This window comes from Pseudochaenichthys georgianus, chromosome 17 (genome assembly GCF_902827115.2).
Source record: "Pseudochaenichthys georgianus chromosome 17, fPseGeo1.2, whole genome shotgun sequence".
In the NCBI taxonomy this organism is placed as follows: Eukaryota; Metazoa; Chordata; class Actinopteri; order Perciformes; family Channichthyidae; genus Pseudochaenichthys; species Pseudochaenichthys georgianus.
The window spans coordinates 13,184,791-13,201,017 of NC_047519.1; the positions used below are offsets into that span (position 1 = coordinate 13,184,791).

Genomic DNA, 16,227 nt, shown 5'->3' on the forward strand with positions numbered 1-16,227 from the left:
ATTGGCTAGCGCTTCTACTGTCATATTTGCATAAACGTGTTTGATTGGCTGGCGCTTCCAGCTCAGCTTCAAAAGTTGAACATTGCTCAACTTTGGAATCCTGGAAATCCTGGACATCCTGGAAATCTTCGCTTCGCTCCCCCACAATGCAGTTCGGCGAAAAGCGAGGCAAAGTGACGTCATCCCCATTCAAAGTCAATGGGCAGAGAAGCGTTGGAAGCGGTGGAAGATTCTTCTGAAGCTGCTGTGTGGACGTACTGCAAGGCATATGTACGCCTACTGTTTGTGGATTTCAGCTCAGCTTTTAACACACTGCAGCCTCACATCTTGCTTCAAAAACTGATAAAGATCAGTAGAAATCCTTTTATCTTGAAATGGTATTTTTCGTTTTTAACCAATCGCACTCAGCATGTCAGGGTCAACAATGCCCTCTCAGAGTACCATTAGTACAGGAGCCCCCCAGGGTTGTGTGAGCTCCCCGGTCCTCTTCACACTGTACACAAACGACTACGAGAATCCACCCGGAGAATTATATCATCAAATTCTCAGATAATACGCCATCCTTGGCTTAATGCACAAAGGCAGCAGTTCATCGGCTTATCACTCTGAAATAGAGAGATTTGTGCAGTGGTGTGATGTTAACCATCTAGTGCTGAATGTGAAGAAGACTGAGGAGATGGTGTGGGACCCAAAGGCAGTGGGTGACCTTAGGCCGGTGGTTATCCACAATGAACCCATAACTCAGGTCAGCTCCTATAAGTACCTTGGTGTCCATCTAGATCAGGGGTGTCAAACTCAATTTCATCTCGGGCCACATTAGAATTATGGTTGCACTCAAAGGGCCGGTGGTCACTTTAAGACTAGATAAATATACAATAATGTATTATTTGACACTATTGCCTCTTATTATCAGATACGGTAATAACTTCATAATTAACTACGTCTGAAAGCAGAAGTCTAGGGAAAATAATTGCAAGTCTCTTCATTGACTATGTCACAAAATGAGATGCATTGTGGGACATGTAGTTTATGGGCAACGTTCTCCTGTAAAGCGGCATGTAACATTATAATAAACTCATTATATTCTTTGTAAGCTCTTGCAGGGCCACATAAAATGAAGTGGCGGGCCGGATTTGGCCCCCGGGCCTTAAGTTTGACACCCCTGATCTAGATAATACACTCAGCTGGAAGGCGCATGTTCAAGGTCTGTGCTCTAGACTTCAACAGCAATTGTACTTTCTGCGTCGACCAGAAGTTCATGTTACTGTTCTATCATGCAGTGTTGGAGAGCATCATTAGGTATGGTATTACTGCCTGGTATGGTAACTTGACAGTGCACCTGCACACTTGACCCAATGCCCTCCAAATTTGTTAAAGAGAGCCTCCCTACCATCTCGCCACCATCATTAACTCCTCCCTCAGATCTGGATCAGTTCCCCCCTCTCTCAAACTGGCTGCTGTCACACCCATTCTCAAAAGACCTGGACTCACACCTGACATCATGTCCAACTTCCGGCCCATCTCAAATCTCCCTTTTCTGTCAAAAATACTTGAACGTGTCGTTGCCTCACAACTTAAAGCCCACCTCAGCTCCAATGATCTCTTTGAGCCATTTCAATCCGGTTTCCAATCAAAACACAGCACAGAAACAGCTCTTCTGAAAATCACAAACGACCTCCTCCTCTCCTCTGACTCCGGCAACCTGAACATCCTCATCCTCCTCGACCTCACCATAGCATTCAACACCATCAACCACGCCATCCTGCTGTCCCTCCTCGAATCATCACTCAACATCACTGACACTGCACTCTCCTGGCTGAAATCCTACCTCACCGACAGACATCAGTTTATCAGCATCAACAACTGCACCTCCTCCACTGCTCCTTTGTCCCAAGGCGTCCCCCAGGGTTCGGTGCTTGGCCCCCTCCTCTTCATCCTCTACATGCTTCCTCTTGGCAAAATAATTCGTTGCCACAACCTTCAATTTCACTGCTACACCGATGACATCCAACTTTATATCTCAACAAAAACCATCACCCCCACAACACACTCCACTCTCACCAACTGTCTCTCAGTAATAAAAGCATGGATGCAAACAAACTATCTCCAACTGAACAGTGCCAAATCAGACATCATCATCATCATCGGCCCCCCATCCTGTATCAAAGACATCCAGAATTTCAACTTCACCATAGACAGCCACACTCTATCTCCCCCCCTCACATCCCCAACCTCGGAGTCATCTTCGACAGTCAGCTCAAATTCAGCCACCACATCAATCACATCACCAGGACCGCCTTTTTCCACCTCAAAAACATTGCCCGTCTCCGCCCATCAATCTCCTCCTCTGCTGCTGAAACCCTGATTCATGCATTCATCACATCACGACTCGACTACTGCAATAGCATCCTCTAGTCTACGGCATACCGTCCAACCTCCTCAATAAACTCCAACATATCCAGAACTCTGATGCCCGCCTCCTCACCCACACCCGCTCCCGAGACCACATCACTCCCGTCCTCCAGAACCTCCACTGGCTCCCCGTCCGTCAAAGAATCAACTTCAAAGTCCTCCTGATTACTCACAAAGCCCTCAACAATCAGGCCCCCCCCTACCTCACAGACCTGCTGCACCACCACACCCCTTCCCGCTGCCTCCGCTCATCAGAAGCCAACCTCCTATCCATCCCCACCCGTATCAATCACCGGACCTGGGGGGACAGAGCCTTCTCCGTCGCTGCCCCCTCCCTCTGGAACTCACTCCCACAACCCATCAGAGACTGCACTGACCTCACCACCTTCATAAAACTTACAAAAGCTCACCTCTTCAATCTGGCTTTTAGTGTGATTGTTTTTGTATTATTTGACTTTAACTATATATTTATTTGTTGTTCCTTCCTTTTCTTTTCTCTTCACTATATCTGCAAAGCGTCTTTGAGCACCTGTAAAAGTGCTAACAAATTAAATCTATTATTATTATTAGTGCAGTCAAAGTCACAGATTGCTCGCCTGGTACAGACTGCTATGAAAATTATGGGGGGTTAAAGAACACCCATCTCTCCAAAACATATACGAGCAGTCCATTATCAGACAGGCAAACAAAATTGTGTCTGATCCCACCCACATACTCCATCCAGAATTCTAGCTCCTACCTTCTGGTAGAAGAATAAGGGTTCCCAAGAGCAGGCTGAACCACTATAAGCACTCATTCCTACCTATGTCGATTAAGCTTCTTAACATTCACATGAAATCCCAGCTATTATTATTATTATTATGAAATGAAATGTAGTCAAATGTAATGAAATGTACTTTTTAAATGTTGGCCATGAGGGGTAGTGCAATAGGTCGCCATTGTCAGTATGTGCGTCTGTGTATTGTGTTTGTTCAAACGGTGTATGACTGATGATATGTGTATGTCTCTTAATGTCCACTATGTTTGTATGTGTACATGTATGCTGAACTGCAGGACGGAGTCCAGAACAAAATTCCTTACGGGGACAATAAAGTATATCGTATCGTATCGTAACTCAGCGGAAGCACCACGCCTGCTGACCAATCAGAGCTCAGTGTGCGGAGGAAATACAGTTTAAACTGCCGTTGCAGGAAAGATGGCCGGCCAAAATCACTGACTGTGTGAACGTGAAAATGAATAGAACATCACCTCCCATCTTCAGAGCAATCCGACTATTATAACTATTATACTATTATGTTAAGAAAGCTTAATTAAATATCTGCCACAACATAAGTAACCGGATCATAGTAACATTACGTACAGTCCGCGGCACTGTGAGTGCAGACGTCGATGTGTCCCATTATCATCATATCACATCATAATGTATCATATATTTCCTTATCTGAGTCAGCTGAGCCGTATCTGGCTGTGCAACACTCACAGTGTCACATACTGTATGCAGAAGTATTATTTTAAGCAACACATTAAGTTGACGAAACACTCGAGACAAATGTAATTTGTAATTCAAATGTAATTTGGGAGGACTCCCTGGAAGAAGAGATCTTGTATCTCAATGGGACATTCCTGGATAAATAAAGGATAAATAAAAAATAAAAAATTAAAGTCAGATCGTGTTTTAGACGGGGCAGTGATATCATAAACCTGTTGATGTACGCATTCAAACACTTTTTCTGTTACCAGCTGTATTCACCTTGCAGGTGCAGCTATGTGGCTTTTATACAGGATAACGTTTTAAGTCATGGATGTTTAAAGTTTAACGTCTTCATATTTGTCTAATATTATAGTTGACTTTTCATTCAGGAAGTATGATGCTGCGCTGTCAGTACACTTCTCCATGTTTGTGATTGGTCGAATGCTCCAGATACCACCCCTTTCATGTGAACGCGCACCTAACTAGATACGACACGGCTGGCTTGAGCGATCCACTTGATAACCCGTGTCGTAGGACCGTTTAGCGAGAGTGCGTATGTTTTGGATTAGGCCAACCAGCTAACTCAAACATATCCAGGTTAGGTTGAACCAGCTTCGTAGTACAGGCCCCTGGTTTCCATTGTGTTTTGAGCTTCTTGCAGCGTTTTTTTATTTACAGCGATTTTAGTAAACGCTGCGCAAGTTTTGTTAAATTGGTGAATATTTTCTAAATACTGCTAATGTGTTGTGAATTTGTTGAAGATGTTTTATTTGCAAGCGTTTTGGCACATTTGTGTTTTTACATTTGGATCAATTTTGACAGTCCAGCGTGTTTGCACCTGTCGGCCACCGTAGAGGCCACATGTGTGAAAGCTTTGTGTGCATTAAGAAACTTCATTTACATTTTTCCAAACTAAAAGTTTGACATCTTTGTGCAAACTTTCACAAATTCGGCCCCAGTTCCTGAATATCCCTGAGTGACTAGCCTCTCTATTTGTTCCATTCCTACTTTTTATTTTGTGCTGGGAAAGGGAATAAATGCAATCCACATGATTAGCTAACGCTTACCTTAGCCTTTGTTCTCCAAATGATGGAGCGTGCAGAAAGGGTAACGTTTAAAAAATGGTCAATTGTATATCGGTAAATGTCCATGAACTGTGATGGAAGCCTCTCCCATGTGAGGTCATTGTGTCTGGGAGGAGATGTCGGGTGACCCAAATACTTGTGCCAGCTGTCTGTCTAATGGAGTTTGTGTGTGAGTGTGTTTTTACTCTGATTTCCACTCTGCCAGGCAGGGGGGGACGTGAGAGATGAAACTGTGCCCAACTTAATCCAGCTCATCACCAACGCATCGGAGCTGCACTGCTACACCGTCCACAAGCTCTACCGGGCTCTGCTCCTCGACATCTCCACGGTGTGTGTGTGTGTGTGTGTGTGTGTGTGTGTGTGTGTGTGTGTGTGTGTGTGTGTGTGTGTGTGTGTGTGTGTGTGTGTGTGTGTGTGTGTGTGTGTGTGTGTGTGTGTGTGTGTGTGTGTGTGTGTGTGTGTGTGTGTGTGTGTGTGTGTGTGTGTGTGTGTGTGTGTGTGTGTGTGTGTGTGTGTGTGTGTGTGTGTGTGTGTGTGTGTGTGTGTGTGTGTGTGTGTGTGTGTGTGTGTGTGTGTGTGTGTGTGTGTGTGTGTGTGTGCACTTCCTGCTCTTGTTTGTCAGCTTACTCAAGTGATCCTAGTCGTCAACATCTATAACATCTGTCCCTGGGTTGCTCCATGTTGATTCTTTATCAAACAATAAGATAAAATATGATTAAAATAGAGCTTTGATTCTCTGCCCTAACCCAATCGGACCCAGCTCAGTTATTGCTTACATTTCCCCTGGGGTTAACAGTCCGGTTAACACCCATTTCCCTGGTGTTTTATATGTTTATACATTAAAATACAAACCTTTTATAGTGTGTGTTATGATAGAAACTATGTGGGTTCATGAAGAGTCCTAATTGTATGTGACTTATCACAGCTGTGTGTATGTATGTATGTATGTGTATATATATATATATATATATATATATCCTTTATTTAACTAGGTAAAAAGTCTCATTGAGATTATAATCTCTTTTTCAAGAGCGACCTGGCCAAGAAGGGCAGCATGAACAATGTTACGACGGATAAAACACAGACAATACAGGCAGACGAATACAGCGGTCGTAAAATCACATTGATCTTAGGAAAACTACATTTCAAGTAGAAGAAAGCAAAAATAAAACAAAACAGACAAAATGTAATTTTAGAATCAAATTACCAGGTTTATTTTTGGAAGTCAGATGATAAGCAGCCCTGTTCTCATCTGCAGTGTGGCGCAGTCTCCCATCATCCAGCACATTAACTTCCAGTGTATTCAGGGAGAAGTGGCTAATGTCTCTCTCCCTGTGTGTGTGTGTGTGTGTGTGTGTGTGTGTGTGTGTGTGTGTGTGTGTGTGTGTGTGTGTGTGTGTGTGTGTGTGTGTGTGTGTGTGTGTGTGTGTGTGTGTGTGTGTGTGTGTGTGTGTGTGTGTGTGTGTGTGTGTGTGTGTGTGTGTGTGTGTGTGTGTGTGTGTGTGTGTGTGTGTGTGTGTGTGTGTGTGTGTGTGTGTGTGTGTGTGTGTGTGTGTAGCAATCCCTGGTGCAGGTGGCGTGCTGGTGTATAGGAGAGTACGGAGACCTGCTGCTGAGAGGAGAGTGTCAGGAGACTGAGCCTGTGCAGGTACATGCTGCACCAACACTGAAAGAATATTATCAGTAGGAATTCAAAATATTTCTAGATCTTTAAAGGTTTTATATTTTCAGTTCCTGTCACTACGGTGGCCGACAGGTGCAGTTTTAAAAACGATATAAAAACATAAATGTGCCAAAAGACATGCAAATGAAGAAACATCTTCACCATGTGCAGCGATTACTGTAAGGCTCAAATCACAACAAAAAGTGACGGACATAACTGGGACCGGAGTGCTTGTTGATGTTCGGTGAATAAAGAGTCATCACTGGAAACTTCAAATATACGTTTTATAGGCTTCTTTTAACAATGTGATTGCATGATTCCTTACTCCAAATCTGCTGTCAGCTAGCTAGTTAACTTAGCAACACTTGCAACTATGAAACATACTAACTCTGCCAACTGTGACAGTTGGGCAACTTCATACTCCCTGAACGTCAAAAAGCACTGTTTACATTAAGAATGTATTTGTGTGAGGAACGCACTAAAGCAGTCTGCAGGAACTAATACATAAAATAAGTGTACAGAACCCAATGCTTAAGTCCAAAGAAAGCATTTTTAATGAATTCTCAGGTCCTCTTTAGTGCTCAACACTATGTATTTCTTTAATTATTCAGTTAATGTATTGGATTATCAGCTCAATAAATGCTAGAGGTCAGAATGTGTCATATCTAAATGTCAGTCATCTGACCCTGTACTGCCTCCTCTCTCCATCAGGTCACTGAGGATGACGTCCTGGACGCCTTGGAAACAGTTCTGCAGTCCCACATGTCGTCCCCGGCAACCAGAGGATTTGCTCTCACTGCCACCATGAAACTGAGCACACGCATCACTGATAACGTGGAGTAAGAAACTCTTCTCACAGCAAACAGAGCCTAGATATGTTTAGAGCACAGCAACAGGACACTTGTGTGTGATTCAGCCTTTAGCCTTGTGGCTAAACCCTGAATCACATTTCTTTATTTGACATATAAACTATGCAGATTAGTATTTGCATGGTCAGGAAAGTCAGGAAATGTCGGTCAATGGCTACTTTGTCAAGTAACAAAACCCCTTTACACACTGACATTCCCGAAAACTGTAAAGCTGTGTTTGAGTGCTACAACATTGCAACAGAGAAGGCTTAAATGCTGCATTCTGGAGTTAAAAGAGAGACTAATAAGTCGAAGATCCCAGTAGAAATATTTAAAAATAAACATTTTCACACAGGAAATTTAAGATTGAATTGTTTCACATAAAAAAGAGTATTAGAAATGTTGACACAGGGCTTCTGGTTGTTTTTAATACCAGTTTATAAAAATAAAAAAAGATTTCCCCCAGCAGAGTTGTTTCATGTTAAAGTTTATGTAAAAAAAATAAAAATAGAAATAATATTTATGAAAACATAATAATACAGATGATCGCAAGGGTCTAACAATTTGTAATACTAGGAGTTATTTTCACTAGTCTTACTAACTTCTCCTCACCCCCCCTGCCAGTCGCATCCGAAGCGTGGTCAGCATCTACGGCAGCTGTATAGACGTGGAGCTCCAGCAGAGGGCGGTTGAATACAACGCTCTGTTCAAAAAATATGACCACATGAGGTATGCAACTACACGGTGAAGAGTTTCCTGAACTAAAATAATTGAATATACAAAATGTCTGTTATATTGTGGATATTTACAACTTGTCATGAAGCGCTGAGTCGTGCTCTCTCTCTGCAGGGCGGCGGTGCTGGAGAGGATGCCTGTGATTGAGAAGAACTCCCCGGGTCACACCAACGGAGAGTCCATGGGGGAGGTCAAGGAGAACCAGGCGTCCAAAAAGCCAGCGGAGCCCAAGCTGCTCCCACAACCCGCTAACCAGGTGAAACACGCCCACACAGGCGTTTCTGTATGAAAAACACTCTTTATCTAACCCCTTTTCGTTGGAAGACATTTTTAAGATGTCATTGATAACTTTCCAGATTTTAATATTGGGGAACAATATGAACGGTGTGAAGGCTTTAGTGGAGACTTTAAACCTAGGGAACCGGTTCTTGACCATTTAAGCAACCTGATATACTGTATACCTGTATGTGATGGGCTTGTTCTAAATATCTGAGTGTTACGTCATCTTACTCCTGTATTATGTGATTGGCTATAAAGGAATAGTTTGAAGACTCATTTATAACCTTCACATTTTAATCTAGAACATCATTCAAACGATGACAGTATTTTTCTTTATTTTATTGTCTAGTAATTGAGTTTACCGCTGTATTAGTGCACAGTGGCAGATGCAAGTTAGGAGGATGATCATTTATTATTATAGTATTTGTAGATTTAGACTCTAGGGATCTTTTCAGCTTGTGTGATCGAAAGATTTCTGAAAAATACAGACTGTGTTAAAGACAACATTTTAAGTTTGCAAACATATCTGTGTGTGGGAGAGAAAGTCCCTCTGGAGGGAACACAGGGATGTAAGCCTTTGCAGACCATTGACATTCACCACAACGGATTCAACAGGATGGGGTAAAGCACAAACGCATAACAGGGCCTGTTATAAAATCATCATCCCAAATTCTCAACATGCTTTTCATCCATCTTCTTCTTCAATCCATATTTGTTTTATGGTTACCGGTCAGATACTGATGCATTCAAATACCTCCACACAGCCTTACTGTCCTTTGGAAGTGTCTGCTTTGAATATGCAGAGTGATGTGTTCAGGTGACTAACAGGCTGTTCCCCTTAGGTGTGTGACCTGCTGGGCCTGCTGGGGGGCTCTGAGGACACCCTGCAGCCCAGCCCCTCCACGGCCCTCGGCCTGCTCACCAACACCCCCAGCACTGCAGGGGGGAACCTGCTGGATCTGCTGGGGGACCTAGAGCCTGAACCCCTCACACCAGGTGGGACCCCCCCTCTCTTTTTCCCACTGAAATTACATCCATTGGAATTACAGGCTCTGGCTCGTTTGGTCAGCAGTTCAACAAAGCAGTCTCACAAGTACATCTCCTGATCCATATTTCAACAGAAAGTCATATTTATTTCAGTTCTAATTGAACTTGTTTGGCCACATATCGCTGTAAATAAAGGATCAGATAATGTAAAGTTTCTCTCATGTTAAATAGATGAAGTAAGCATAGCCACCAAAGCCAGTCGGACAAATCAATAACAAGATTTAGAGCATACAAACTGAAAAATAGTTATTGAGAATGCTTTCATACATTATATTAAACTCCGCAAACATAAGGCATAATAATTATTTACCATAATGTTTGAATGGGTTCTTGTTGCTATCATTGTGGCATATGCTTTTTTCTACCAATATCAATTAATTAATACATGACACACATATGCCTCATCAATGATGCATGTCGTTTATAAATACTTCAGTAGCGTTTAAGCCACTTAGCGATCTGGGTGCTACTGCTTCCGCAACAGCTTTCTACTCTCGGTCGCACCCCCCCCCCAGCCTCTAATGTATGCAGCTTTCAGGTTATTGCTGCTGGCCGAGCAATTAGTTTGTGCGAGGGTTTAACTAGTTTTCGGGCGAGCTGGCGTTGCTGAAACATGAACAACTGGTTAACAATTGGGCAGCGTCTCCTAAAACAGCCCAACCTCTGTGAAAATTCCGCCACTTACTCGAGTTTAGTTTAGAATCAGGACCAAAGTATCTCTCTAAATCTTTTCCAGTTTTGTGTGGCCACCTTGTTTGTTTCGTATCACGTGTTGTAACTTTTTCTTGTAATATTAAAACTTCTGCTTGGAATTTAGACTTATTTGTTAAAAAAGGTTTCTCTTGACTTTCTTCCAAAATATTCCGGATGAGTCAAGTATCATAGGATCACCCTGTGTCGGTCAGGAGTCACTTTGACCTCACACAACGTGTTGGGATGACATTTTGGACAGACATGGACGTAAACTGCGACTTGACTGTTTGGTGGAGGCATACCACAAGGCAGTCATTCTAGTTTGTCATGTTTTGCTCACTTTTTGTTTTAAACTAAAAAACATTTCCTGATATGTGTTTCCATAGCTCCCTTAGTGCCGGTGTACGATAAAGACGGTGTGGCGCTGACACTGAGTTGTGAGAAGCAGTCAGACACCGCCATGACGGTCACGCTAATAGCCTCCAACTCCACCGACTCAGACATCAGTAGCTTCACCCTGCAGGCTGCAGTGCCCAAGGTCTGTTTCACATCCCAGATAAAAGATGACCTGTTCTCATTATGACAGAGCGGTGCAGTGATGATGTCTTTTTGTAGGAATACCTGGAAAGTAGCAACACAAGCGCTTCCTTGACAAATGGCAATGGCATCTCTCCATTGGGTTTCAAGATATTGCAGAAAGTTTGATCTTTGGAAAACACTTTTATGATACTTACTTCAGTTAAGCAGGATAATCTCCACTTATTAACACCACTTTTATATATTTTTTGAAGCGTTATGCTACCACCAGGAGTAAATAGCTAAAGTTAGAATCGCTAAACATGAACTACATAGAGGTCGCATGACTTAAAGTCACCATCGCTAAGCTAAAGGTGGCTAATGTTGGGCTTGATGATATTTAGTAGTATCATTTACTCACTTGTTAGCAACCGCCATCTTTGGATCCGGAAGTCATAAAATGCTGACTGGTTTTACGACTCATACCTGCACCACTCTATTTTAAAATGCTGTGTCATATAAACATATACGTTGTTGCTTGCATGTTGTAGGTTTTTAGTTCCTGTTATGTTCCCCCCCAACATGCCTGTGTTTTGGTGCTTTAAACTTCAAAGCAATCTGATCCCCCCCCTCTCCCCGCCTTCCAGAGTGTCAAGTTAAACATGAATGCTCCCAGCGGGGACTTTCTTCCTGCACGAGGCGCAGCTAAGGTGACCCAGATGGTCGTCCTCAACTACCAAAACAAGGTGGGTAGGACACACACATACACACACACACACACACAATGGTGACTCATGTTTGTAAATAAGAGTCAGCTCATTCAGAAGTGTGATCAAGCTGTATCGATACAGATGTTCAGGATCGGAGATGTATCGACAGGTGTGTTAGTCTAAGCACAAATCCAATATCACGTTACCAACAACAAGTCACTCGCCGGTAGCTAGCCGATTTACATGTGAAAACAGCCCATGCGTTAATGCCCATAGAACTATACTGTTCAGTATGCCAGAAATAAATTAAAGTTGTCCTAATGCAGGGATGGGCAACTTTGATGGTGGTGGGGGCCACATCATTGATGTACTGGCCACCAGGGGGCCGCAGATTCACTTGGAACACACACACACACAAATTACATGTGTTGTATGTAATTATTAACAAATATACTAAGTCTGACATCTTCATTGACATTTTACAATCAAAGGGAACATCCCCCAAAAAATGGGAACATCCTCTAATAAGCTCACTAAACAAATATCAGTTCACAGAAATGTTATTTCATTTGTACAAGTGGCATGTTTGTATTGAACAGGTTATTAAACAGTGGAATACAACTATTTTAAACTATTGGAAAGCACGGAAAATGTGTGTATTGAGATTAACCATTAGATGACACACACATGAAGTCATGAACACTAACCCAGACATTAGTTGTCTAACTTGAACCTAAAACACTTGTAGCCAGTCTCTGCATTCCCCTTATTCCACAATAAGGGGAATGTCCACACAGACACCTGTCAGCCCGCACTCTGCTGTTCCTCAGCGCCGCTCCCCCTCCCTCCCGCTGAAATTATGAATGAAAAGCGTAGTAATCATAGATAACACGGCAGGGTTCGTGACAGTTTGTTTTCATCTGATTTCAAATAAACAAAGTCTTGGTTTTGAGAATATTAATTCGCCAAATTCAGATGATAAAAACAACTTTTAAGCTTGTAAAGGCATAATTACAAGAGGCAACTTAACGTCACAGCAGGCATAACAACAGCTGGAGTTTCTTGTGAGGGTATCCCCGGGAAACAAACACAATACACACAAATGCGTCACAGATTATTTCGCGGTATTTGAAATAATCTACGCAGCTCGCGACGTAACTAGGAGTCTAGTGGAAGGTATCAGTACAACAAGTAAAAAACAATTTAAAAAAAATAATTAATTACGTTGTTTATAAATTAATCTGAGGGCCGCAAAAAGAGGAGGTGGGGGCCGCATTTTTGAGCAAGAGGGTCAAAGTTCAAAGTGTGCGGTTAACAAAAAAAGTATTTGATTTGGAATGTAGCATAGTAATGAATAGCTAATTTTACAGCTAACCTGGTACATTAAGGTATTGTAGCTTAGACGATTGTCGCATTAAATACTCTTTATAATTTAATAACTTTTAGTAAATACAAAAATCATGACTTATCCCTTTTTAAGTTATCGGGACGGATACAATTGTAATGGAACCAGGCTTGGACTTTCGTCATTTTAGGGGCAAGGCCATTTGGCCTTTGGTGTCACACATTTTTTCAGGGCGCAAAGGCCACATGCCAGGGCACAAAGGCCATTGAGGGAAACATTTGGATTTGGAGCTTACAAATAAATAACTTTACTTTTTGATAAGAAAAACACACGAATGACATGGAAAACAAATCACTTTTTTAATATCAATAATGTCAAACATTATATCATCATAGGCCTATGCCTCCTTAGTATTACCGTATATATAACAAAATACTCTACTTTGAATAATTAGTGTTTGGTATGTTTTCCATCTACTACTTCTCCCATTCACAAATCCGAAATCAAATCAAAAAATCTAAAATTCTATCAATATGTAACAAATATATTCCATTTGAGAGCAGAAGAAACAGCCTTCAAGGGTCAAACTCTGCACATAAATCATTCAGCTGTGCACAGTGAAGTGTGTGTGTGGGTGTGTGTGGGTGTGTAGAGAGTCTCTTTAATCAACTCCTCGCAGCTCTGTTCAGAAACTGAATACAATCGTTGCTTTAATTCTGTCTTTAGGACGTTGTTGTGAGTGTGGACGGAGCAGCTGCAGGTTAGTTTAGCCTGATTGATCCATTCAGAAAACACGCATTTTAAAAGATTTTTCGCTTGCCGTCTGTCTGCAGACTTGTCAAAGCATTAATTCATGTTTTTTACTAACCGGTATCAGTATGTAGTTACTTCAGCATCCTTTTTAAATGTGCATTACAATTAAATTACTGTAAAATAGGTTAATTTTGTCGTAGTTGGTTTCCACCACAGTATTTACATGGAAATAAGCCCCGCCCCCTCTCCAGCGCGTCCTGTTTGAATGACAGCCGAGGTGAAACTCCAGTGGTTAGAGCGATGAGAATATTCGCATGCCATCGCGTCCGTTGTGAACGCAGCATAATGCAGTTCAGAAAACATTCTGTCGCTTTTAAAGCAACTTCGAGATTTTAACAATGTGAGGGGCCCAAAGGCCATGGTGGCCGTAGGACGTACAATTATTTGTGGGGCATAACGGCCAGACAGAAAATCCTACCCTGAGTGGAACATATCTATTTGTCAACAATGGAGAAAATAATCTGAACATTAGATCACATCTTTACACCTTATTTCCAAATGTTCACATAAGTCCCACAAACCTGTTGTTATATTTGGCAAGAACAACACATCTTAGCCAAGTGTCACATGCATCTCCTAACATTCGGTCTATATGCTGTAAAATGTATTATCTCTTCCATTTACACACGGCATCTATTGCACGTCTGTCCGTCCTGGGAGAGGGATCCCTCCTCTGTTGCTCTCCCTGAGGTTTCTCCCATTCTCCCCTTTAAACTGTGGGGTTTTCTCTGGAAGTGTTTCCTTGTACGATGTGAGGGTCTAAGGACAGAGGGTGTCGTTTTTCTCATACTGATATTCTGAACAATCTGTGCTGTTGTATTTGCTGTAAAGTGTCTCTACTGTAGGCTATTTTTATTGTATGTACAGCACTTTGGCTCGACCAAAAATCGTTTATAAATGTGCTAGATAAATAAAACTTGATTTGAATGTGAAATGTAGTGCTCATTAATATTGTTACGGTACTTTTGTAGTTTCAGCTACACTAAACTACAGGGGGTGCAAAATCACAATAGCCAAAAACATTTCCATCAGGAGAAATCGTCGGCAGTTTAAAATAAAAAAACACAAATGTGCCAGAACACATGCAAATGAAAAAACATCTTCACCACCTTGACGAAACATGCACAGGGTTTACCTAAAGCGCTGCATAGACAAAAAGCTGCACGACGATCAAAACACAATGGAAACAGGGGGAGAAAGGGATGTCATGCACACATGGGGATTATATATTTATATTTCCAATGTTTTTGTAAATGCAGCGCGTTTCTCCTAATAGAAGTGTGTAAGCGTGTTTGCGCCTGTTGGCCACGGGACTAATCAAACTGATAACTCCTTCCTCGTGCCGCAGGTGAACCTGAAGATGAAGATCCGCATCTCTTACAGCAGTCGAGGGTCGACCTTTCAGGACACGGTGCAGATCGACACCTTCCCCGGGCTCTGACAGCAGCCAATCAGGAAACAGGACTACAACAACACTCTCCGGATGAGTCAGCAGGAACCTTACAGACGGCTGGAGTTTTTAGAAAATGTTGCCGTCACACCCTCCACACTTCCGTCTAAAGCTGCTGTTTCTAAGAATTCCTGATTTTGTTAGTGTTTTTACAGCTGAAGAAACCCTAATAAGCCTGAACTCACCATATCTCCCAGAATCCACGTGCAAATGTGACCGATGGCATTATTTAATATGGCACAAGCTTTAGAATTTGCCCCTCTAATACAAAAATAGAATTTTTTTTACAAACAAAACTGTCCAGAAAAGATTTGTCATGTTTTTTTTGGTATTACTTCACTCCATAAATATGTCCGGTTCCTGTCAGTATGCAACACTAGATCTTCTGTCCTCGTGTTTGAAGTGATTTTTCCTATGAAGTATTTGCCTTTACCATTTTAACGACACACCACTATCACGATGAAACGCTCTGATCCAGTACACTTTATTTGACTGGGAAACGCAGGGATATCAATTAGAGATCGAAGGGTTTAGGATCGTAAACACAACCTTAGGTGTTGCAGATTTACCAATGCCTCATTCAGCCTCGGAAAATCCACCTCATTAATTCCCCTGTGCCTTTCATCCCCTCAAAAAACGAGGTTTTTTGTTTTCATGTACAAAGATAATGCAATTATATTTGGTTTTTAGTGGCAAAGAAATGTTTTAAATCTGAGGGTTGTAGTCCTCCAACATGTTTTTATCATTCCAACTCGAGCATGCTTTTCCTGACCAGTATCTCCTCGTCTGTTGTTTAGAGGCTCCGGAGTTATTTTATTTTATGAAGACTGTGTACAGTGATGATACAGTATACAATATGTATATTTCAGATTTTAAGTATATTAGCACAATAAGAAGAGTTTTTGGAAAATCTTGAATCACCTCAGTAATTTGATTACTCATCTCATAATCATGGATCTCTAATTAAAAGAAAAACACTCTGGATGTCAACAACGGTGCTTTAAATGGATTTCAGTGTACCCGTTTCAGATCACTACCTTAACGTAGAAATGTAAAGAAAGACCAGGATGAGTATTCTTGTTTTCGCTGGTTGTTGAAATCTGTTTCTTGGCATTTTCGAATAAAAATCTGTTTTCATTACCGTCAGCAGCAGCTTGTCT

At 41.9% G+C, this 16,227-nt stretch overlaps 2 protein-coding genes across 2 annotated transcripts in view; both read left to right on the forward strand.

The window, feature by feature from the left end:
- ap1g2 (adaptor related protein complex 1 subunit gamma 2) overlaps nt 1–16,213 on the forward strand; it is a 29,205-nt gene extending 12,992 nt beyond the window's left edge. Inside the window, exons 14-22 of the mRNA XM_034103961.1 lie at nt 5,174–5,296; nt 6,527–6,616; nt 7,343–7,470; nt 8,104–8,208; nt 8,329–8,470; nt 9,336–9,489; nt 10,620–10,771; nt 11,397–11,495; nt 14,966–16,213. Of these exons, the coding sequence (XP_033959852.1) occupies nt 5,174–5,296; nt 6,527–6,616; nt 7,343–7,470; nt 8,104–8,208; nt 8,329–8,470; nt 9,336–9,489; nt 10,620–10,771; nt 11,397–11,495; nt 14,966–15,058 (1,086 nt within the window). The 3' untranslated portion in view covers nt 15,059–16,213. The remainder of the gene's footprint in view (nt 1–5,173; nt 5,297–6,526; nt 6,617–7,342; nt 7,471–8,103; nt 8,209–8,328; nt 8,471–9,335; nt 9,490–10,619; nt 10,772–11,396; nt 11,496–14,965) is intronic.
- Nucleotides 1–16,227, forward strand: part of LOC117461967 (zona pellucida sperm-binding protein 3-like) — a 526,690-nt gene that overhangs the window by 504,221 nt on the left and 6,242 nt on the right. The window lies entirely within an intron of this gene.